Source organism: Athene noctua, chromosome 15, assembly GCF_965140245.1.
Source record: "Athene noctua chromosome 15, bAthNoc1.hap1.1, whole genome shotgun sequence".
In the NCBI taxonomy this organism is placed as follows: domain Eukaryota; kingdom Metazoa; phylum Chordata; class Aves; order Strigiformes; family Strigidae; genus Athene; species Athene noctua.
In genome coordinates, this window is record NC_134051.1 from 2,796,020 (window position 1) to 2,818,097 (window position 22,078).

Genomic DNA, 22,078 nt, shown 5'->3' on the forward strand with positions numbered 1-22,078 from the left:
TTTGTCTCATAAGTTCATTTTTTCACCAAAGAACCGCCAGTGACCTTTAACACACAGCCACATACTAAATCCCGGGTATTTGGCAACCTGCAGCAGAAGCTAAGCTGTCTTGAAGGAAAGCACCTCATTCCTCACCTTGCTGCTCCGTAGGAAGTCACACTACACCAGTTTATCCGTCAACGTTATCATCAGTAGTCCAATACTTCAGTTCAGTTTAAGAACGGAGACATGCTTCAGCTCAACACATAAAACAAGAGTAGGTCCAGTCAGCAGGTCACTTCACAGTGCAACAAAGGACCAGCACAAAATTGCTCCAGCTTGCCCCAAGTGAAGCTCGCAGTCACATTTCCCCTGAACACAAGTGTTCTGTGCGCAGGCACACACCAGCCAAGGCAGCGCTATCCACACAGCCCCTCCTCACTGCCCGCTAGCCGATTTTACTACTTGGAGGAGTTAAACCAAGTGACCCAGAGAACAGCACATGCTTGGTTTAACCCTGCCCTAAAGCCAGTAGGGTTTTATATAGAAGATGACCCAAATACACCGATACATTTCGTAGCAACTTAGCAGAGTCAGCCTTTGAGTTTACAAATACTTCCGGGCCAGTTTGGGGGGTTTTTTGGCTTTTAAAACTTCAAGAGCAGGAGCTGGGCAGAGGCAGAGCCGCCCCCGGGAGCGCTGCAGCCGCGGGGCTGACGCTCGCACACAAAAGGAGCCGGGGACCCCCCCGCCGCTCCCGCCACGCCGCGGGTGCGCCCGCTCCGGAGCGACCCCCCGCCAGCCCGAGGAGAGGCAGCGCTTCCCCGTCGGGCAGAAACCAGCCAACTTTAACACCGCTTATCTGAAGCAAAGCTGAAGCGACCCTCGGCCAGCCGGAGCCCGTCGCGCCCCGCCACTCGGGCTCTCACCCGCTCCCTCCCTAATCTCCGTAGGATTACGACTAAAATTTCCCTCTCAGCTTCCCCTTCGCTGCACGGATAACGGCTCCCGGCACCCCCACACCCCGGGCTCCGCCGCCGCCGGGGAAGGGCCCGTGCGCCCAGCGAGCCACGGCGGCCGCCCCTCAGCCCCCCCGCGCCCCTTCCCTCACACGGCCGCCCCCGAGGTGCCCCCGGAGAACGGGGCCCAGGGCGGCCGCCGCCGCCTCCCTCCCTCCCTCCCGCTCCGCGTCTCCTCACCGGAGCCGGGCGGGCCCATACCGGCCGCGGCGGACCCCTGCTACGCTGCGATTACGCCGCCGCCGCCGGCTCCACGCGCCGCTTCAACCGCCGCGCGCCGGCCCCGCCCCGCCCCGCCCCGCCGGCCCCGCCCCGCCCCGCCGGCCCCGCCCCGCCCCGCCCGTGGCGCGGCGCCGCCGAGCGCTGTCCATTGTGCTGCGGGGGGGCGGCGGGCGGAGGCGGCAGGGGGCCGTGGCCCCGCCCCCGCGCACGTGCGCCGCCCGCCGCCATGTCGCGGGGCTGAGGGCGCGGCCGGGCCCCCCGGTGGCCTCGGCGGAGCGGGGCGGGGCCCCCCGCGGCTGCGGGGGTCTGGCCGCAGGGTTTTACCACAGGGTTTGCCGCTCCGTGTCCGTTAGGCGGCTGCTGTGGGCCTGGCACTGCAGGCCGGGCCGGGGTAACTCCGGGCGTGGAGGAAGCTTTCATTTCAGCCTCACCTGCCGTAAGAGAGGGGTGTGGAGAGGAGCCCGTGGCTGAGCTTCCCCGGCTGGCACCAGCCCTTGAGGAGGAGGAACCGGCTGCGGGTCTGGGCTGGAGGAGGCAGAGCCACAGCTCCCAAACGACACGACCCCGCTCGACACGGGCTGGACCAGGCCCTGACGAGCTGCCACGCTGAGATGCCTCTCGCCTCAGTCATTAAACTCCTGTCGTCACACTGCGTGGAGGTTTGATTTATTATGTGACTTACTACACAGCTACAAACTCACACTTAAAGAAAATGTTCCTGTAATGAATTCTCCCGACAAGATAAGAGGTGATCATCCAGCTAAGCGATGTTGAGGAGGACGCTGGAGTGCACTAACTCACCTCTCAGCTTTTTTTGCTCCTTGCATCTTTGAAAATCTGTATGTTGTTTCACAAACCTTGGGGGAGATCCACCTGCCCTGTGCTTCAGAGCGAATGGTGAGAATGGGCTCTGTTCATCGAACCGTGAGGCTGTAGCAGGTAGTTGTCACCATCTGGTGAGGGGCCCTGAGGACATGGCTCTACTGGAGGAAAAGATGCCCATGCTGCAACCACTTAGGGGTGGAAGAGACAGCTGCTGCACAGGCACGTGGTCCTGTGGCAGGAGGAGCATGTGGCACCAAGAAGTGGTGGAGGAGAGGGATGTGGGAGACCATCCTGGGAATGTTTTGCACCTTCAAAACCTCCTTTCAAGATCTCCCTAGGGACCAGCTGCCACTTTGCATGATGTTATTGAAAAACACCTCACTCGCATTTACTGTTGCTTTTTCTTTTCCTGTCTCCTTATCACTTCTAGCTGTAGAGCATCCTTTTATCTGGGTGGGCATTTGAGGAAGCTGTGGTCCTATTTCTGATCAGCAATATTTCCTGAAATGTTTTGCTATCTCAAACCGAGGAGACTTGCTCTGTAAGCAACGAACCCATAGAGCCATCAAAGGTCAAAGCACTGAAGGCTGCAGCCTGCAGAGTTAGAGCAGGCAGCTTTTCCTAGAGGCCTCCGCAGAACAGTCAGGCAGCCACAAAGTTATTCAAGGCCTGTGACATCTATGTTTACTTTATAAATAAATGCTGTCTTTCCCATTCAGAAAGCAACTTGATTTTTAGAGAAAAGGTATTTCTCTCCCATTCCTTGATCACTGTTGAATTTGCTCAGAGAGAACAGAAGAAAAAAGAAAATACTGTTTCCACCCTCTTGCTGCAAAACTTACATTAGTCCGTTACTACATGGTGGCCTAAGAGCAGCAGTTTTCCCTTTGTTCTAGTCATAAATGCTGGTCAAGAACTGGGCGAGTAACATCCTATCCTTTCTCTGCTGGGCAGCCCTGACTATAATTCCCTCTTTCCAACATATATTTTCTCCTGCCACCTGAAGGTCACCTCGGCGTTTTCCAGCGTTGGTAGGCTACCTTTTCGCCTGACACAGAGCCAGCTCTTCCCAGGCACTCCCAAGGGCCGTGAAGTCTCTTGCTATCCTTCTACCTAAAGGCCTGAGTGCTTGCCTCAAGGGCTGGCATTCAGCCCTCAGTATTTCTCATGGGAGCTGCTCAGGAAGAAGTTCTCACCCCATAGCAGCCCAGCCCAGGAACTCCTGCCAGTCTCTGCAGTTAAAAAGGAGAACTTCTGCCAGGAAGGACGTCTGGTCTGGAGATAGCATTCAGCCTCCACTTCTCCCATTACCAAGGGCTTTTCGCTGCAAACTCTCTCTTCCTCTCAACGTTGATGCCTCATCTGTGGGCGTAAATTTGAAAAACTCAACAGAAATTCAAGTGAACTGATGCATCACATGCAGAAAAAAACTTGTAGGGATTGTTCATGGTGTTGTTATTCCTATCTACCTTATTATGAAAGCAGCTGACCTCTGAAGAATCTGTGGAGGATGTTTGTGGCAACACTGTAGTCAGTGAGGCCAGAAAATTCTGTGGTCTGTCTTGGAGGTGCTGGGGCAGACTCAGCCCTGCACAGGAGAAAGATCGTGGTGTAGCGGAAAGGCAACATCACGCAGCCAGCCCAGCCCTTTCTGCATCGTCACGCTAAAGTGTTTTCCAGCCCTCTTTCACACGTGTTCAACAACCCTTAGAAAATCAGCATTGTTTAAACATTAAAGAGTCTCTTTAAAAATTCAGCAGCAAAGTTCACCTGCTTTTTAGAGCCATATTTAAAGTGGTGTGGAAGTGTATTTCCACTGTCTAGAACTGGGCTTCAGTCCAGCCCGTGTCACTGGGTGGAGCTGGGAGAAAGAGGAGGCTCTGCAGCCTCCAGCGATGGAACAGGCATGTCAGTCTACTCCACAGCAGTGGTCAGGGCTAGCTTTCACCTCTGCTACCTCTACATCTCTGCAAAGAAACCTGTTAGCACTTAACCTAGCTCTGTTTCATTAAGGCCAAGCAAAACTTGGGTCTGTTGTTTTGCCAGCCAGCTAAAGTTAAAATATTGAAGCTTTCTTCACTGAAAACGCAGATCAGCAGTACCTGATACCACACCATTCACCAGATCCTTTTGTGCCAGAAGGTTCACCCCATATCCTATGGGTCCCTAGGGCCTTGCCTTCCCCACGCCGCTCAGAGAAGCAGATACTTTCAGTCCCAGTTTTTCTGGTGCAAAACTGAGATGAAATGTACCGCCCAAGGTCACACAGTGAGATGGCAGAGATCACTGGCAGAGACGAAACTGGAGATCTAATGAGCTCTGGTCCAGCACATTTACAGCAGATTCAGTTACCTTACCCATCAGACTGCAGATAAACAGTGTGCTAATGGCTCTCAGCTACATTCACCTTTCAAGATAATGAGGAGGTGGCTACCTGCCCAACCTTCCCTTTTTCTGAAGCAGTTAAAATAGTTAGATAGTCATATCTCGGTTTGTTTTATTTAGTTACAGAGAGAGGTCTCCCAACCTCTGGCCCACCAACAATTAAGAACTAAATTTCTGCTTTGCATAAGAAAAATACAAAATTAAAACCATTGCATCAGTGATATTTAACCCCCAAATCGTCCAGGTCAACAGCTGATCATGCTAATGCTCTTTAAATACATTGTTATGATTTTATACACATGCAGTGTGTTGAACACAGTCTATTATGTCCATTTACGGGGACTGTCTGCATTTTCTCCAGTGGCTTATAGAATACTTGCCATTTTCCATCTTATCCACTCAGGAAGATACGATACCATGCAGGACTCATTTTAGTGAGAAATACCCCTCCTTTTCCTCATCTCTGTTCAGTCATACTGGGACCTTCTTAGCAGCTACAGCATGTTGTGACAGCAGTACATCTCCACCACCTTACTAGCAAGCTATAATATTGCAAATGAAATACAGAATTCAGCTCCCTGCAAGAGTGCTAGACAGGCCCTGTGTAAATAAAATGAATCCTGTGTAAATGACTTCTCTTTCTGTGCTGTTTGTTGCTTTATGCATTTCCCTTTTTGCCTCTCGGTAGCTCTGTGAGGAGACGTCAGCCTGTGACTTTCTGAGTTCTGCCTAGTTCTACTTGCCTGGGAGTAAAGCATGACACAGGTTTGTTATTCTGGGTCATCGAAATCAACATCACCTCCAGGAGCACAACTCTCATCGTATCTTAGCTTTCAACATTTCTCTGAAAAGGTAGCAGTTAGTAACAACGCTATTAATAGAAAACAGTAAGTTTTCTGTGCTTGAAGCAAAGGCAAAACGAACATGATAAATTCAAAGAAAATAAAGGAAACCAGCTAAGAAATAAGACAGCTTTGGAAAGCACACAGTGCTTGATCCTTGCTTGATGCAAGGATCTCCAGTGGCTGATAGGAACCTGGAGGATTTATTTTCCAAAAAGATTGCCAGTAAGCTGGGAGTACGAAACTGTCTGGGCTTTGTTATAAGGTTAATATCTTCACAGCTCTTTTGCTAGCAGCCAGCTCAGGATACACAAAATACAGCAGCCCTGGGTCAGCATTTCGCTGTTTCCACCCTTTGCCGTGAGTTGCCGTGAACTGCACAATGTTTGTGCTTTGTCAGGCTTGTCTCATCCAAGCCCTCACCCACTGTGATACTCCATACAAAATCTTCTTTCTTGGGACATTAAAATACAAATCACTTGACTATGGAAGCAGCATCAAGTATATTCTCTTTCAGAACATGTAATTGATACCTGCTTGGACAGGACTGGGCTGTGTCCTTCCAGCACTCAGGGGGGTGGAGTTCAATACTCATATTTTGAGAAAATTCCATGATGCCTGGAGCTAGTACCAGAACTCCTGTTGACTTCCACAAGATTAAAGTTTTGCCTAAATAGTTCAGTTTTCTCCATAACTTGTCCCTTTTCTACTAGGTTTCTCAAGTGCCGATGGGTGTATGTAATGACACAGTACAGCTGAAGATACGCTACTTCCTAAACTCTTGTGGGTGCTCTTCTCTGGCAAGTGTGGTGAGCAGTGGCTGGAGACATGTCCCTAGGATGCATCCTCCAGCCAAATGCTTTTGAATACACACTGCTATGCTCACCCCAGGGAAACTGGAGATGCTTTTCCAGAGACAGCACAGACCGAACTGGTGAGACTGGATTTTGCTCAGTGCATCTCTTACCTGTGTTCTTGCAGCTTTGCCCTGTCTACATAACACATGAGATGAGAACAAAGCCATAGGGCTAAACCCACAAGTAACACCAGTATACGCTATCGTTCCATCGAAGCAGAGAGCACTGGGGAACAAGCTATTAACCATAGGGTATCCCAAGATGAATATTTTTTTCAAGTATCTCCTTCCTGGGAGTATTCCTTGTGAGTAGTCCAAAGAATTACGTTTCCTTTTAAAAGAACTCCTTTAATTTATATTCTGAGGCATGCGTTCAAAAGATTTAATTTACCTTGAGCTATGAAATTAAGATTAGCCAAAATTTCAGACTGGTTATTTGTATGACTGTGAAGTTCCACCACAGAGTTACTGTTTTAGCAGAGCAGTGATGTCTTCAGGTACAGTAGATACTGGCAAAGGTCACGATTTTTCCTAAGCCTTTATTTTAGGCTATAAAGGATCCATATGCTTTGAACCCCCACAAAGGAGATTTGAAGTAAGCCAGAATGCACCCTTTTCCTGTGGCATCTCAATGCATCTTGCAGGGTATTTGTCTCAGAGATGATGAACACAGCAATTGCAATCATAACCCAGAAAGCAGATGCCTTGTGAGCAGTGCTTCCGTTTTATTTTCCGGACCTTGTGCTCACCTTGGATCTCTAGCCCATTCATTGCTATCCACATACAATCTTGCATCATGTGTATCTAATTTCCAAGTGACACTGCGAGCCTTTATTGAAATATGTTTGTTATGTCCTCTCTTGTGTTCCAGGGAGTGCTTGGTGTTCAGCACTAGATCATCACTGGTAGCATACAACTGGTTATCTCTTCACTCTGTCCAACAACTATCTGAGATGGTGCTTTCCATTTCAAGCATTGCAGCTGGGATAAGCTATACAAAAAGAATAAAAAGAGAAGTACCTATCCCAAGACAGCTAGGATGCTACAGATTAATCTGCTTTCGTTACAGTCACTAAACATACTTTGGTTTTTCAGATGAAATACCAGAAAGAATCTGTTGAAGACCCCTGAGTCCCTTGAGTACGTACATGCTCCTCTTACTACCCAGAATACAAGCTCTAAAAGGCTGCCAGTGAAATCCAGGCCCTTGTAGCCTCTTAAGAATATTTTTTCTGTAAAGCTACAAAACCGTGAGCAAATAGCCTTGTATAACTCAGAGGTAGACATGCAGAGGAGGTTCCTGATCAAGTCTTGGGTAGTTAGGAAGAATTAGTCTTGTGTTAGAAAGCTTGTTTCTCAGTCTGTTTTGCCTAGGAGCTGAAGGACCCCTGGTGTGTCCTTCCCATCTCCCAGCACAGCAGCAGCTGTGTTATGGACAGTTGCAGTTTGGAGCACGAGCAAGCCATGGGAGATTTAGGTAGGCTACTTAGGCAGTTCGTTGGTTGGACTTGGGGGCTGCAGTTGGTCGCTCTTGGTCTGGCTTGCAGGAGGGGGCCATGTGGTCTTCTGATGAAGATGGCTGAAAATGAGAAATATGTTTTATATAGTTTGGGAGAAGGACATGAAGACAACACTGATTATTTAGGAAAAAAGGAGGCCATGGATTGTACTGGCCATCTGTTTTGTCTGAAAATGCTTTTGATAACCTTGAAATCATGGTTTGCAAATGACTGCTTTACCTAACTAAAAAATGGTCCTGGCAGATCCTAATGTTGAGTTAAGGTGATCAGCCAAGACAGTGGTAGTCTCAAAGTGCCCTTTCAGCAGATATCTTGAGGACACAGCTTTGTTAAATGTAAGTAATTTAAGAGGTTTTATGGAAGTTCTTAAGATACTGAGGGCCCAAACAAAGCCTTGTTGTCCTGTTCTCCTTGACTGGGACTTCACAGCTTCTTGATACCACAACATAAAAGATTAACCCATTCAGTGATGCTTTTGCCCTTACTCAGAACTCACAGTGATCTATAAAAATGCCAGCTAGACAAGCCATGGAACCGTAAATTCCCATCTGGCCTGAAGGAAAAAGAACATTTTAGAAAACAAAAGAGAGATCCAGGAATTCACAGAGATCCAGTACTTCACGGTGCAGGGCAGGAAGTCTCTTGCTGTCTTGGAAGGGACCTATTTCTCTGTCATGGCCATCTGGAGGCCTCTACTAGATTATCTGGTTAAAAGTTGTCAAGCAAAAATTTTGATTCAAAACCCCAACAAAACAGACAGGAGTTTTTAATATGTGTATTGTCAAAATTACAGACCACAGCAGTTTTGACACCTACTCCTTGTAATTTGGAATTCCTTCAGCAGGCAGGCACTGGTCTCTGTCACATGGCAAAGCTGCAGATGTAAGCACACAGCCAAGTGTAAGTGAAGGGTTAGAAAACATGCCTCAATGCAAGTAGCACTGTTACATTATGATAATGCACATTTAAATGATGCAGGGACTCTGAAAATGCTGACATGCTCATATATCAGAGGTGCTCCTTAAAGGCTACAATTATTTTCCTTGTGTCTTGTGCTTTGAGACAAAGACAATGCTGGACCATGGCCATGTTTAGTTGGTGAAGAGCATCAAAGAGTAAAGACTGGCCACCTATTTGGGGCTGTATGCTCACTTGATCTTGACACAGTGACATCAGAAACTCTCCTTTTGCATGGAAGGAGACAAGCGGGGCCAAATAACTGCTGCCAAGAAATGTTCATGGCTCATGGATGAAGCTCAGAGTCCCAGATTGAGAAAGTTAATTCAGACTCCCGTGGAGGGAGTCTAGGCTGATTTGGATGCCAAGGAAACAGGGAGATTACTATTCCCCTCTTCTCAGCATTGCTGTAGTCATACCTGGATGGCATAATGAAGGTTTGGATCCCTGGTTCAAAGCTATTGAGAAACTGGACATGGTCCAGCAAAGGGAGGCCTAGGGCTCTTAACCTGCTGGGGAGGGCTGAGGGAGCTGGGCTTGTTTAGCCTGGCAAAGAGGAGGCTGAGAGGCAATCTGGCAGCACCCACTCCTACTTCAAGGGCAATTAGAAAGGTGTTGGAGCCAAGCTCTCCTTGGCAGTGGCAGACAACATAACTGGGGGCAGTGGCCACATATTGCACCTGGGGGAGATCAGACTAGATGCTGAGAAAGTCAGCATCATCACAGAGCATGATGCAGCATGGGAACACATTACCAGGGAGGCCGTGGATCTCCATCCTGGGAGGCTGCAAGCACAGCAGATCTGATCAAGTGTAATGGTCCTACCTGGAGCAGAAGATTTGACTCCTGACCTCCAGCAGGCCCTTTCAACCAGAATTTCTATAATTCTGTGAAACCATCCGCCTGCCTGTTAGTTTTTTTTTTCCCTGGATAAATGCCTTTCCTCTGGCCCTGGGCACAAGTCACACCCTTGGACTCCTTACACTTCAAGTCTGCATTTCAGATCCAAAGATGAGTCACATGGATACGCAGAGGGAAATTACCTCTCGGTTAGCATGAGAGAATCAGTATGGGAAGCTTAACTGGTATGGCAAAAAAATATGGAAGGTGGTGGAAACTGTAAATTACACTAACAGATATCCTTGAGACTTGTTTGGATTGTTTCTCCAGTTAATGTAGTGCTTACCATCCTTGTTGGAGAGGATTGGCGCTAACAGTTCTTTAGCTTCTGATAGCAAAAGGTCAACAACATCTGAAGATGGAAGAGATGAATCTGAGACTGCGTCTGTTTTATCCTCTTCTGTTTCACTGTTGACTCTTACAAATATGGAAAGTGCCATCAATACTTCTATCATAAGAGTGGTCGTTGAAAATCTCGGCCAGGCTCTTGTGAGGGATATTCTATGTAAATTCTGTGTATTTGGGGGGAATTGTGTCTCAATCGCTCAGCAGCGCAGGAGACTCTCTTTTAGACATGCATTGTTGTGTTACAGGCAGATATCAAAGTATTTTTTAGAATTTCTCAGAAACATTTTTCCTTCATTATACTACCAGTAACCATCTTGAAAGCTTAAAAATTGTTTCCAATCATTCATAAAAACTGGGTTTTTTTAAGGGGGCTGGTCATTATCAATGGGACAGTGACCTTTCAGCGATTTAATCAATTAAAAGCACACATAGAGCTGTGATACATTTTTTTCCAAGTGTTAGGAGATAGGTTCAGGTTGAAGGGAAGTCTGGAAGCCTGAACTCTATTTCTGCAGCCATTCATGCAGTTGAGAGTCATGCTAGCTCTTTGCTTACACTCTGTCAGTTACTGTAGCTGCTAATAAAAAAGGATATGGTCTTAAAGCAAAAAACTGGCTTATGTTAGGCAAAGCAGGTGTGTCAAAACTCCGCTTCTTTGAAACGACCTGCTTAGGGTCTCTGCTAACAAGAATAACTTAACCAGAGGAGAGTTTCACCTACTCACTCCCCAAAAAAGTCTGAATGGAGGCCAACCCCACCAAGTCCCAATCCACCAGCAGACTCCAGATCATCTTTCCCCAATGGTTTCACTTCCAAAGTGACAGTATGTTTAGAAACTCTGGGTAGATTGCGTGTGAATCACCTTCCTCTGAGAAAGGTCAGAAATGGACATGTCATGTTCCTGTTCAAGATTCTCAGAAGCCATCTCCTACCTTTTCTCATCAGGTAAATGACTGGGTGTGCTCAGGACCTTGTGGACGTTCTGCCATGCAACAAGAAAAAAAAAAAAAAAAAGTTTCAAACTCGTAGGAATGAATAATTCCTGAGAACAAACCCCATGGGTTTTTCCTGATGATCAGATTTATTATGACAGTAATCAGCTTCTGCTTATTCATTGCCCTTGAAGCAAATATCTCAAGGCCTTTTGCAATTCAAGCAACATTCACAGCCTATGCAAATATACAGCCACATCTAAATTACGCATTTTAATACCACCACTAAAATATTTGAAATGCAACATAAAAATACTCTTCCAAAGAACAATTTTTCAGGCTACGTTTCAGTGATCCTTGATCATCACTACTAGCAATTCCTGGTTTCTGGATTGTACCTGCACGTGTAAGTTCTCATTACCGTGCACAGTTTGTGAATTCTCAAACACTACTGAGGGATGCATAAAAAAGGAAGACAGTGGTCAAAATCCTGTGATGTTTGACTCTGTGGCCAAGTCAAATCCATTTCCAAAGTCCAGCTCCGAACCACAAAGGCTGCAGCACGTAGTGCTGCAGGCCTGGAGGCATTTTAATTCTTCCTTCTCTGAAGCAGAGGACGCAGCATCTATGCCTCCTTGTGCTCCACTAGTGATTCCAGGAGCTTTGGGACAGTCTACTAGTAGCTGGAGGAGATATACTGAATACTAGTGATCTTATGCTGGCCAGTTTACTAATTACACAAGCTTGTACTCCCAATACAGGTAGTGAAGTGGAAAAGCAGTCAATTAAAAGACTAAGACTGTGCACAGTTTTTCAGGAAATCTGGTGGAAAAAATACCCTGGAAGAGCAAAACCACTCTTTGAGTTCACATTTGTTGTGCAGAGTAGCAACTGTTCAGTTATACGAAGTTATACAAAGGGCAAGTTAAAACACATGATTTCGACTATCATGTCCAGCAGAGTTCCTGGAGCAGCCTCAGCCAGAGCATCCTGGGGGGAGCGGTGAGCCAGGGATAGCAGAGCCACCAGGCAAAACCTGCACCGCCGTGTTTACACGGCTCCTCACTGTATGATTGTACATGAGTTCATTCTCTAGTTTCTCCTAACCAACAGACAGTGCCTTTTTATGATGAGATAGATAAAAAACCAACAAACTCTTGCTTAAGGAGCAGGAAGTTACTTGGACTTGCAAAATCACCCTTAAGGTAAGAGGCCAGAGTGATGTCACCAGCACCAGGGGCGGTTCAGCACTTCACCTGCACAAACAGGAGCAGTTTCCTATTGCAGATCTCCAGGCGCTTCCGTGAGACTTCTGATTTTCGTAACTGGCCGTCAGCCAGGGACAACTGTCTTTTCAGTTCCAGGATGTCCTCCTGAGATGGGGTCAGAGGAAACAAGAGAAAGGTGATGATGATGCTCCAGCCTTGGCTTTTGGAAACACCAATTTATGACATTTACTACAAGCAGAAAGCCACTGTCCTTTTGGAATGGATGGTGGAAATTATACAGATTATATATTGGTTTATAAAGATTTATATTATATTATATTACATTACATTACATTATATTACATTACTCTCTATATTATACTATATTATAGCATATTATATTTAGTATATTCACTATATTTATTATTTATACCACATTATATTATATCATATATAATATAATATAATATGTTAATTATATTTATTATATTATATTATACAGAGACCCAGAGACCATGTGGTCATGCACAACAAATGATGCATATGCTATGTTCATTTTTCCTTTATAAATAGAAGGGGGGAAACTCAGAGAAGAAGGGTTGGGAGGGTTGTGTGTTTTTTCCCAGGCTGAGAGGTTGCATTACCTCTATTTCAGAGACATGTTTGGCTTTCTTCCCCGCCAGCTGCATCTTCAGTTCTGCAATTTCAGCTTCCAGCAAATGGATCACTTCCTCGTAGTCCTGCTCCGCACTGTGAGCCTGTCTCTGCACGACCTTTGCCATCTGCAGCTTGCTGTGCAGTGTCCGGTTCTCGGAGAGGAACCCCAGTGCTTTCTGGAAGCAATGAGAAGTTCTGGTGAATGCACCACATCGCCCTCAGCTGCCAACCACCAAAACCACCCCGAGGCCCCCAGCAATCTTTTCACTAACCTGGTTCAGTCTCTGAAGCTCATCTTCCATTGACTTCTTGCTGTTCTCCACCTCTTTCAGGAGAGACTGTGGAAAGTATTTTCACCAGATTAGAGGCAACAAGCGACAGGACATTCTCTAGAAGATGCCCTGGTCTGGTAGCCCCAACCCACCAGAATAATATTTTACAGAAGCCGTGTGAGCACTCTCCACGTTCTTGAGTGAAACATATTTTTGTGTTTTTAAATACATTTACTCACTGCTACAAAGTGACTGCATACTTTCAGTGCAAATAAGTTTGCATATGAGGTGGAGAGAGAGAAAGAGGCAATTAAGGAGAGCCAAGGATGAGGCTCCTTTTTACCAAGTAACACGCAGAATGCAAACTGGTGACTTCTTAAGAGGGACAGGCTACACTATTACCCTCGTGTATGACTACAGCGAGCTACAGCAGAAGACACCAGCCAAGAAAACTGCTCAGAGGAGAGGCTTCACCTTTAGCCTTCGGACTTCTTGCCGCAGATCCATCATTTCCAGTTGCAGCTGCTCCAGCTCCTCATTGCCATTACAGCTCAGAGAGTCAAAGGTCTGCAAGGCAGAGGAACAGACAGCATCATGCACCACTTATGCTTTACCAAAAGTACAGGGCTATATGGCAGGGATCTTGTTTTCCATACCCAGAATAGCGATGAGTCAAAATCACTTTGAAAAGGAGTCAGCATTTTTATGGAACAGATCAAAAGACACATTAAATAATTCAGCTGCAGGGTTTTTTTTTTTTTACCCCACAGCATTTCACTCTCTGATCCCTGACATAGCTGGAATAGCTGTGCTGCAGTGAATTTTCATTTTGCGAGCCAGGTAAATTATTTGGAATTGATTAATTATGGCTAATTTCACTTCTGCATCAGTGCTGGGCTGCTTCCTTCATATCATCCTGTAGATACTGTTAATTCCTTTTTAAAAATGAGAAGTTTGAGGTCTTTTATAGAATTCCCTATAATTGAAATGATTAATGCATAGTTCCCTTCTCTTTATAACTGTAGAACAACCATAAAATGGTGACTTAGCTTTTCCCATCTCAGAATTTCATGGATTTCATGTAGAAGATTAATGTATTCAATGTAGAAGAGCGTTGGACTGACTGACCGGAGAGTGAAAAGCCGATGTGTCCAGCAAACTGGCCACTTCGTGCTGCGTGAAGAGCACAGAGTGGGAATCCAGACCAGCCTCATCCAGCTCCTCCTGCATCAAATCCCGGAGTGCTTGGAGAAGATCTGCGAGAAAGAATTAGTTTTCAGCAGGCTAAAAGAGGAAAGCACTGTGTGTTAGGAGAAAATGCCACCAATTTGGGGGACATCCACTGGCTGCCAAGCAGAGCAGGTTTGGAGATGCCAGTCTTCTCTAACACCTCTGAGTTCTTTGGCAATCCCATCAAGCTTAAATAAGTTGTTGACAATCTACCAGACCCTTGCTTCTTATCCAATTGAAAAAAGTTAAACTTCTAAAAACCAAAAAACCCAGATATTTTCACAGCAGGGTATTCATGATTGTGCTTCTCAGAATTTTAAAACTTTAAGCCAAAACCACATTTCTCTGACAAAAGGCACATGCCTGCCTGCTGGCATTTCTCATGATGCTGATTTAAACAAAAACCAACTTGATGACTTCAGCACTTACAAAACGTGTTAAATTGACAAGTCTGAAAATCCAGATTTGTTTTGCTTTTGGTTATGGAGGAAAGCACAGAGTGAGGGTCTGTGTAGGACAGATGGGAGCCCGTGCAGGGGAGGGGAGGTGACATCGGTGTTCCAGCCCCTCCTGTCCTCAGCCCAGGGCTCCAGCAGGAACCGGAGCCTTTACCACAAGAGCAGCAATTTGCTGCCAGCACATTTACCAAATGAATACCCCTAATCATCCTTACTTCTATTGCCACAAACTATCAAGCCAGTTGCTTGTAGGAGAGGCACACAGTTCCGTATCCCATTGCTCGCTCTACACAAAAAGATCTGTCCAAGAGGCATTGTGCAAGCCTGTTCTGTGCAGTGGGGATGTTGCTCCTGGTGGGGACATTGCTGACAGCTTTGAATTTTTGTGAAAAAACTTCTGGGGAGCAGACCCTGTGGACCATGGATACATGCTGCTAGGTCACAGAAAGCAGAGCAGGCTTTTATTTTCTGCATGTCCTCTGGTCAGCTCTTGCATGGCAAGCTGGGGGTTAAGGAAAGTGAGCCCTTGCACTGACTTTCTTATATTTTCATTTACATACTTCCTTTGTATTTGTGACTGTTCTTAGCTGTTTTGAGGCTACATCGATAGCCATCCAGGTATCTTACCTGCCACCTTCCAGCAGATGCCTCACTCCTTTCTCAGCCTCCAGCAAAGCTACTCAAAAATGGAAAACCCCATCGTGCACAGAGCTGCCCACTCACCTCCGTAGGCCACTGTCCCCTGTGAGTCTGTGGTTAAGCTTTGCCGTAACTGCCTCTTCTTCTCCTCGGTCACATCCAGACCAAGATACTGCAGAACCTTGAGCAGAAACAATGATCCTTTAAAAAGAAAAATACTGGAAAAGCAACTCTTTGAAGTAGGTGCTGGGAAGACACTTGGTGCTGGGTTTTCTCCTGCAAGTGACTCTCCAGGCAGCATCTCCCAGAGGAGCAGGCTTGGGCTGGATTTTCAGTCTCTCCTTTCCTATACATGTACATAAATGTCTGTCCCTGAAGACAAGGACATGTTCACGTCCCTCCAAGAACATTTTATACAGACTGCAAGCAGATTTGCAGCTATGACAAACTGTCAGGAGCTTTATCAAAAGCCGATGGAGCTGTAGCAAAGCCCAGCTGCCAAGAGCTCAGCCTCTCCTCTTGCTCCTACTGCCCAGGAACTGTGTTTGGAACCGAGAAGATAAAAGCTATTCATAGAGTATTTCCTGTGGCAACTGGAGACGCTCAAACATTTTGCTCCTGCAATGCACCTTCTGCTCTCTCATTATGCCTGATGCCGTGTCTTCTACTGATATTTATCAATTCAACCCCAAGGCACCACACAGAAGCAGATAAACCTGTGCAAACCCCACTTCACTGCTGGCGGCAGCAAGTAAAAGCTTTTAAAAGACAAAGTTAAGCTCAGCAGACTCTGGGAAGGAGCCCAAGTTAAACACTCCCCTGTCCCAGGCTGCACCCGCAGCTCCTGCTCCTGCCTGAACAGCACCTCCCACATGGTCCCCTGGAAAGGGGCTGGAGATGAGTCCCTGCTCATGTTTCTGATATCTGCAAGCCCATGGGACCCATCTGCTCTCACGGGCTACCTGCAAGACCCATTTGATTCCCACCTCCGCTCCTCTGCCCGCCATCCCTGTGCAAGGCAGCGCTGCCAGCTCCTGGGCTTCGGGATGCCCTGGTCTGCAGATGTTTGGCATCTGGTGAGGGCCACCCCAAAGCCACCTCCGATGTGTGCTGGTCAGTGAGCATCTCCCGGCCCTGGCACTGCCGCAGCTGCCTGCTCATACCACTGGCTTTTAAAAGGGAAAGCCAAGCGTCCCCACTCCTCCCACCAAAGAAGAGCTGCTTTTATACCCATGACGAGCAGAGGTGGCTGCAAAAACGCAATCCTAAATCCTGCTTTAGGAGAATTAGGCAGTCACAGAAGAAAAGTTCCTCTTTCCGTGGTGCCCTCCCGGGAGGAGCCAGCGGGTGAGCGCTGCCTCTGCCGTCGGGTGGCAGCAGATGCTCGTTGCATCGGGCCCTCCTTGGCGCCCCCCCCGGCCCTGCAGAAGAGATGCTGCCCGCGCTCCCCCCTCAAATGCCTGCAGTACTCGGGGGGGACACATGCACCCCAAAACCAACTACGGACCCCAGGGGCACTCAGCTCTTCGCCGGGGTCTCGGCGAGCAAATGGGCAACTCCACTCTCTGCCCTTTGATGGTGCCCTTGGAATTTATTCTCCATAAAATGATGAAAAGAGCAGCGGTTCTGGCTGCGTCCTCGGTGAGATATCTCATATTTCAGCCTTCTCTCACCACACCAGGCTGCCCGAGGTCACCCCAGCAGCGACAGCAGCACCAGAAAGTTTGGAGGGCAGCTGCCTGCACCTACCCGAGTCAAACACGTTATGTCCAAGGGAAGTGCAACTGCCAGGAGGAGACTTCTGGAGCTCCCCAGAGCATTGAGAAATAACCAAGATGAGCCAAGGTGTGTTTGAATGCCCCTTTGAAACAATCAGGATGTTTCACTATGCCCTCTTCTGCTTTTTTACCTTCAGAGGCTGGACACAACCTCCAGCAAACTCAGCTAAGAGTTGAGACCCTTTTTTGCTTTTCCAGACTTGATAATAAATAGTTTGGTGGTGGACTCTGGTGCCTCTGCCTCAAAAATCAGATTAATTAACTGTAGCACGTAAGCAGTGTGATGCTAATAAGGCAACGTTCTGAGCACTGCAGCTGGCTCTGCACTCCACATCGCCTGGGCTATTGCTATTCCCAACACAGCCCCATTGGTCTCCTAGGGAGGTGAAGGGGAATTAGGCTGGAGCAGGCTGTTCAGTGGAGGATGGGGTACACGTAGATTAGAGCACTGATCAAGTGCTACAGCTCTATTCTGTGAAAACAGGCAGGCTGGTTCTCTTTGACTATATCTATTCAGGTTTGCATTTTTTAATCCCTCCAAAAAACAAGTGACATAGTGAACCCCATGCTAGTACCTGGCCGGGTCTTCACATGCCTGAGTGCTGGAAGTTCCCAATCAGTTCTTTCACAGAAAAGCAATAGAAGGAGACCATTCACATAACCTTACTGTGTTTGCCAATAATCTGGCAGCTGGAAGCAAGGAGTTACCATGCCAACTGACCTTTTTCTGCATAATGCACCTTGGGAGACGGCTGAGAAGGGACCTCGCTTTCAGGAGAGGGACCCATTCCACTTACCAATTCCAATTTCCCATCCTTGAGCCGGATGTGGGGATCCAGTGCTACTTTTGGTTTGGTGCCTGAAGCTGCTTTATGATTAGATGCCATACCAGGTGCTGAAAAAACAAAAATAAATGTTAATGGAGGAGTGCTTGGGTAGAGAAAAGAGATGCCTGCAAAGCAAAATTCAGAATTCTCTTTGCATGAAATACAATGTGTGTGCAGCAGGCCAAAAATCAAAGACGAGGATTTATCCAGTTTTAGAAGGCTGAACTAGGCCCTGGTTGAAAAGATTGGGTACTGGGGAAAACCCTTAATGAAACTGGGCTCTGAACGGTTTAAAAGGGGACATTTCATCCAAGGACCTAGGACTGCAAATATAGCAATTTGGAAATTTCCAGTCAAACATTTTTGTGGAGTCTTGGGGTCTGTAGGTATGGTGATCTGTGAAAAAAAAATAAATAAAATCTGCTTGGCTCTTGTCTTCTCTAATTGATTAAGCAAAACTGAAACCCAACATTTTATAAAATGCAGCCTTGACTTTCACAACACCCATGGAAAAGAGAACTGACAGATTAAAAGTGATGTGGAAAAACACCAGTGCAAGACTTTTTCCTTCCCCAAGTCTGCAAAAAGCCTTGAACCCTTTTCCCTCAGTTGGGCAGGCAGGATTTTTTGGGTAGAAGGGGCGACATGCATTGTGAGGCAGACACAGAGGCGAAAAGGCAGAAATGGTGGCTGCTTTGCTGATGAAAAGATGCTGACAGCTGGCTCGCCATGACCAGCACTGCCTTCATGGTGGGAATGGTGCAGAGCACAAGCTCTGCTGCCATGCCCTGCCACTTGTGCTCCTCCGTCCCCCACCGTTTCCATTATGATTAACCCTTGTCCATAAGAAACCATGACATGCCCGACATTCCCTGGGAAAAGGGTCGCAGAAGGTGTTACACGCTCAGGACCTCCCCTGCCAGACTCTGGAAGGGTGCCGGACTGCTGTACCTGCAGCCCTGCTGCCTGCCCCTGCCCACCCTCAAGCCACCAGCCAGGGTCCATGACAAAATTCCTTCTCGTGCCAGTGGCACAGGATCTGCCCGGGGGCAATTTCTTTTGCCTGACTGTGATCTGATTGACATCATGGGAAGCCCCGTCTTGCTGAGGAACGTGGCTTCTCCTCAGCTTCTCAAGCACTTCTCACTCCACCCTCCTTGACTGTCAGGGCAGAGACCTGAGCACAAGGAGAAGGCAGTGAGAAGCAGCAGAGGTGCTGCACAAGCACAATCCTCCTAATCCAGGTATTCATCCCCTCTGCTAAAACCAGAAGCAGCAAGAGGTAGTGAATGGGTTTGTTGGATCAGCCACCAACACTTTACTCTCCAAGTTCAAGGGCAGAGCTGTTACCCTTCGACGCATGGCTAATCAGGATTAGCTCCACGTGGCTTTGCTGTCCGCTCTGGACACAGAGATATCCAGGGCATCTACCAGGCACCCAGAGAGATGCAGTCACTGGCCCAGGCTCCAAGCCTGGCTGCTGCTCTTTCAAAGCCAGTTGGCTGTTTTCATGGATGACAACACTGACACAAAGCCTCCTCAGCACTTCATGTTAAAAAACCTGTGTGTAATAAAATCCCCTAGCTAAGTCAGGAAGCGATGAGGTCATAGCTATTTGCTGGATTATCTACATGACCCAGGGCTTTGCTCCCCATCACCGGGAGCTCTGGCTGTCAGTCGTGGTCACCCAAGACCCTACCTGAAATCAAGGCTGCAGGCTGCTTGGGGCAGAGAGGACAGACCAAGGGCTGTTCCTGTCCCAGGGTCTCTGCAGTGCAGAGCATGAAAGGCAAAGGCTGAAGCCTGCTGAGCTCGCCCAAGGTGAGACAGGATCCCTGGGAACAGAGCACCGACGCACACCCAGCCCAGCACCGTCTGCTCCCTGCCTCTCCCACTAATCCCAGGTGCAGACTAAACACAGTTTACCTCTTAGCCTTCCAGATGGAAATTACAACACAGGGATTTGCAAGCAAGGCCAGTGCCTCAGCAGCACATGGGAAGGAAGGGCCATCGGACTTGTGGCCATGGGAATGATGGGCGGCACGTGCTATGACTTGCTAGGGTAAGCCCCTTTACCTTGGGGCAGGAGTAGCCTTCGTAACGTAGGGATATGGGGTATCTTGCTGGAGCTCATCTTCCGGGGCACTGAATGGTGGGGACTATTGATGTTTGCCAAAATTCCTAAGGGACCTGTGAAACTGCAGAGTGATTTGAGTTCACCCCCCTGTTGCTGCCATTCTCTCACTGGACAGAGTAGGTCTCTCCAACAAAAGGTAAGAGCTCAGTAGAGGACTCAGAACATGGAGAGAAAACACTGCATTGAAAGGTAAGCAAAAAGTGAAGCTTTTATGTAGAGAGAAATCGGACTTAATCACATCTATAAGCAATTTCCCCATTTGACCAACTGAGGGCATCCTTAATGCCTGTATAATGCCCAAGGTTGCTGTGTACATTACAAGTATCATTAACTGAGTTGTTTTGTACTGTGTCTCCAAGGATCGCCCATTCCCATCGGAAGGGAATGTTGCCTGCAATGAGACCTGCTGCATGCAAGTCTGACACGATCTTGGCATGTGGGCAAAGCCACTGCTGCAAAAGAACCACAGGCTGAGAATGGAAGAAGTTCTCTTCTATGAATACCTTAGCCCTCTGAATGCCTTAGTAAAGAGTTTTGATACTATGAACAAACATGGACATAATTACTACCTGCTGAGTGAGCCAAGCTTCTACCTTCCCTCTCTCCTAGCAGGCTGAGTCTCATTATCACCCCATTAGATTCCACTACAGCAGTATAAACACTGATCAAAATTAATTTCGTCATCCTCAGCACTGAGGAGCCAAGGCTGCATTTGTCACCCCCACAAAAAAAAAAAAAAACAAACCAAACAATTTAGCAGGACTCTTACCTGAGATGGTAAGCTCTGGTGGGCAAATATCCGGTGATAAAGAAGGCACAGGAAAATGATTTTCATGTCTATTCTAGAAAAATAAGACAAAATGGCACAGACAGTCGCTAAACAGAATCTGTTGGTATAAATAAAGAGACAAAGATAGAGGTGTTCAAGAGAGAACCACCGATCTGGCCCATAAAGAGCAAAGGCACCACGTACAGCTCTTGTGCAGGTGGGCCAAAAGAGACTCCAGGGGTTTCTTTGGGAGCACTTGGCACAGGCACATTCCTGAGACATCTCAGAATCTCTGGTCACACACAAAAAAATGAGTTTGTCATTACTGTCACTGTGATTGAGAGCTGAGGATGATTTTGATCTTGTATAGTTTCTCCCTAGAGGTTCTCCCTAAAGCTCTGCATCCAACCCGCTGGTGAGGTCCTGAGTCTGATCACAGCCAGTTGTATTATTTACCCAAAACACATAATTATCACAGTGAGCATGACAGGAAGCCAAGACCAGTGTGCACCCTTTCTTAAATGCTAGGTCATGGCTGAAAGCACAAGCAAGAGGGAAAAATAGTCACAGGGTAGATGCACTGAGCACCACCAAAACAGTGCTTCCACAGCTGGGAACTTAGAAGCAGACAAAAGCACAGGACTGGTGCTGAGGACATGCAGACAGGTAGCATGGGCACCTGAGCATGCTTTCCCTAGTGTGGAAGCTCAGATCTCATTAAAAGTTCCATCTTTTAGCAGCAAAATGAAGAAAGGAACAATTTAATTCTGGCCAGCAGTGTAATTTCATATAGGTGCACAACATTATAGAAGCACACCTGCTGGATGGTGAAGGATTTAACTATACATGTATGGGCTGAGGCTGACTTTCACAAGCACATCTCCAGCCTGGTACGCCCAAAGGCAACATGTATATAACATTCCTGCAAGTCCGTGTCTCCACAGGGTTTGGAAAGAGATGTTTTGTGAATGATGCTTGTTTGAAAGGAACAGCCAGCCTTTTCTAAAGGAAGTTTATGTGGAAGAGGGCAGAAGATACACCCAGCGTTGCAGCAGTCCAGGAGAGGAGCAACAAATGCACAGAATCCAGCCACAGACCTAAATTATTGTGGGGGTTGTGTGGTTAAACCCCGCCTCACCACGCACAGCTCAAGCACTTGTCTCTGCAAACACAACATGGAGCTAGGCTTCACAGGAGGAATGAGACTGGCTTATCATTAGACTAGTGAAGAACAGAAATGGGCTGCTTAGGAATGCTGTGGATTCATCCTCATCAGAGGTCTTTAAGAATAAAGAGCTGTTCCTGCCTTTGGGTAGGA

General features: G+C 47.3%; 2 protein-coding genes across 9 annotated transcripts in view; both read right to left on the reverse strand.

Annotated features, from left to right (window-relative positions):
* SEC14L5 (SEC14 like lipid binding 5) overlaps positions 1-6,622 on the reverse strand; it is a 42,553-nt gene extending 35,931 nt beyond the window's left edge. Inside the window, exons 1-2 of one of the 5 annotated variants that reach the window (XM_074919443.1) lie at positions 1,179-1,278; positions 136-237 (exon numbers count right to left, since the gene is read on the reverse strand). The gene's annotated coding sequence lies outside the window, so the exon portion shown is untranslated. Of the gene's footprint in view, positions 1-135; positions 593-1,178; positions 1,279-6,519 lie in introns of those variants that run through there. The other 4 variants (XM_074919447.1, XM_074919442.1, XM_074919444.1 and 1 more) reach the window with 4 other exon arrangements.
* The window catches only part of LOC141966565 (syntaxin-binding protein 4-like), a 53,196-nt gene continuing 34,544 nt past the window's right edge, over positions 3,427-22,078 (reverse strand). The window contains exons 12-23 of one of the 4 annotated variants that reach the window (XM_074919439.1): positions 20,761-20,833; positions 17,825-17,922; positions 15,334-15,430; positions 14,051-14,178; positions 13,397-13,489; positions 12,923-12,988; positions 12,638-12,826; positions 12,042-12,158; positions 10,786-10,835; positions 9,792-9,922; positions 8,465-8,522; positions 3,427-7,707 (exon numbers count right to left, since the gene is read on the reverse strand). In XM_074919439.1, coding sequence (XP_074775540.1) covers positions 7,611-7,707; positions 8,465-8,522; positions 9,792-9,922; positions 10,786-10,835; positions 12,042-12,158; positions 12,638-12,826; positions 12,923-12,988; positions 13,397-13,489; positions 14,051-14,178; positions 15,334-15,430; positions 17,825-17,922; positions 20,761-20,833 — 1,197 coding nt within the window. In that variant the 3' untranslated portion in view covers positions 3,427-7,610. Of the gene's footprint in view, positions 7,708-8,464; positions 8,523-9,791; positions 9,923-10,785; positions 10,836-12,041; positions 12,159-12,637; positions 12,827-12,922; positions 12,989-13,396; positions 13,490-14,050; positions 14,179-15,333; positions 15,431-17,824; positions 17,923-20,760; positions 20,834-22,078 lie in introns of those variants that run through there. The other 3 variants (XM_074919438.1, XM_074919440.1, XR_012634600.1) reach the window with 3 other exon arrangements.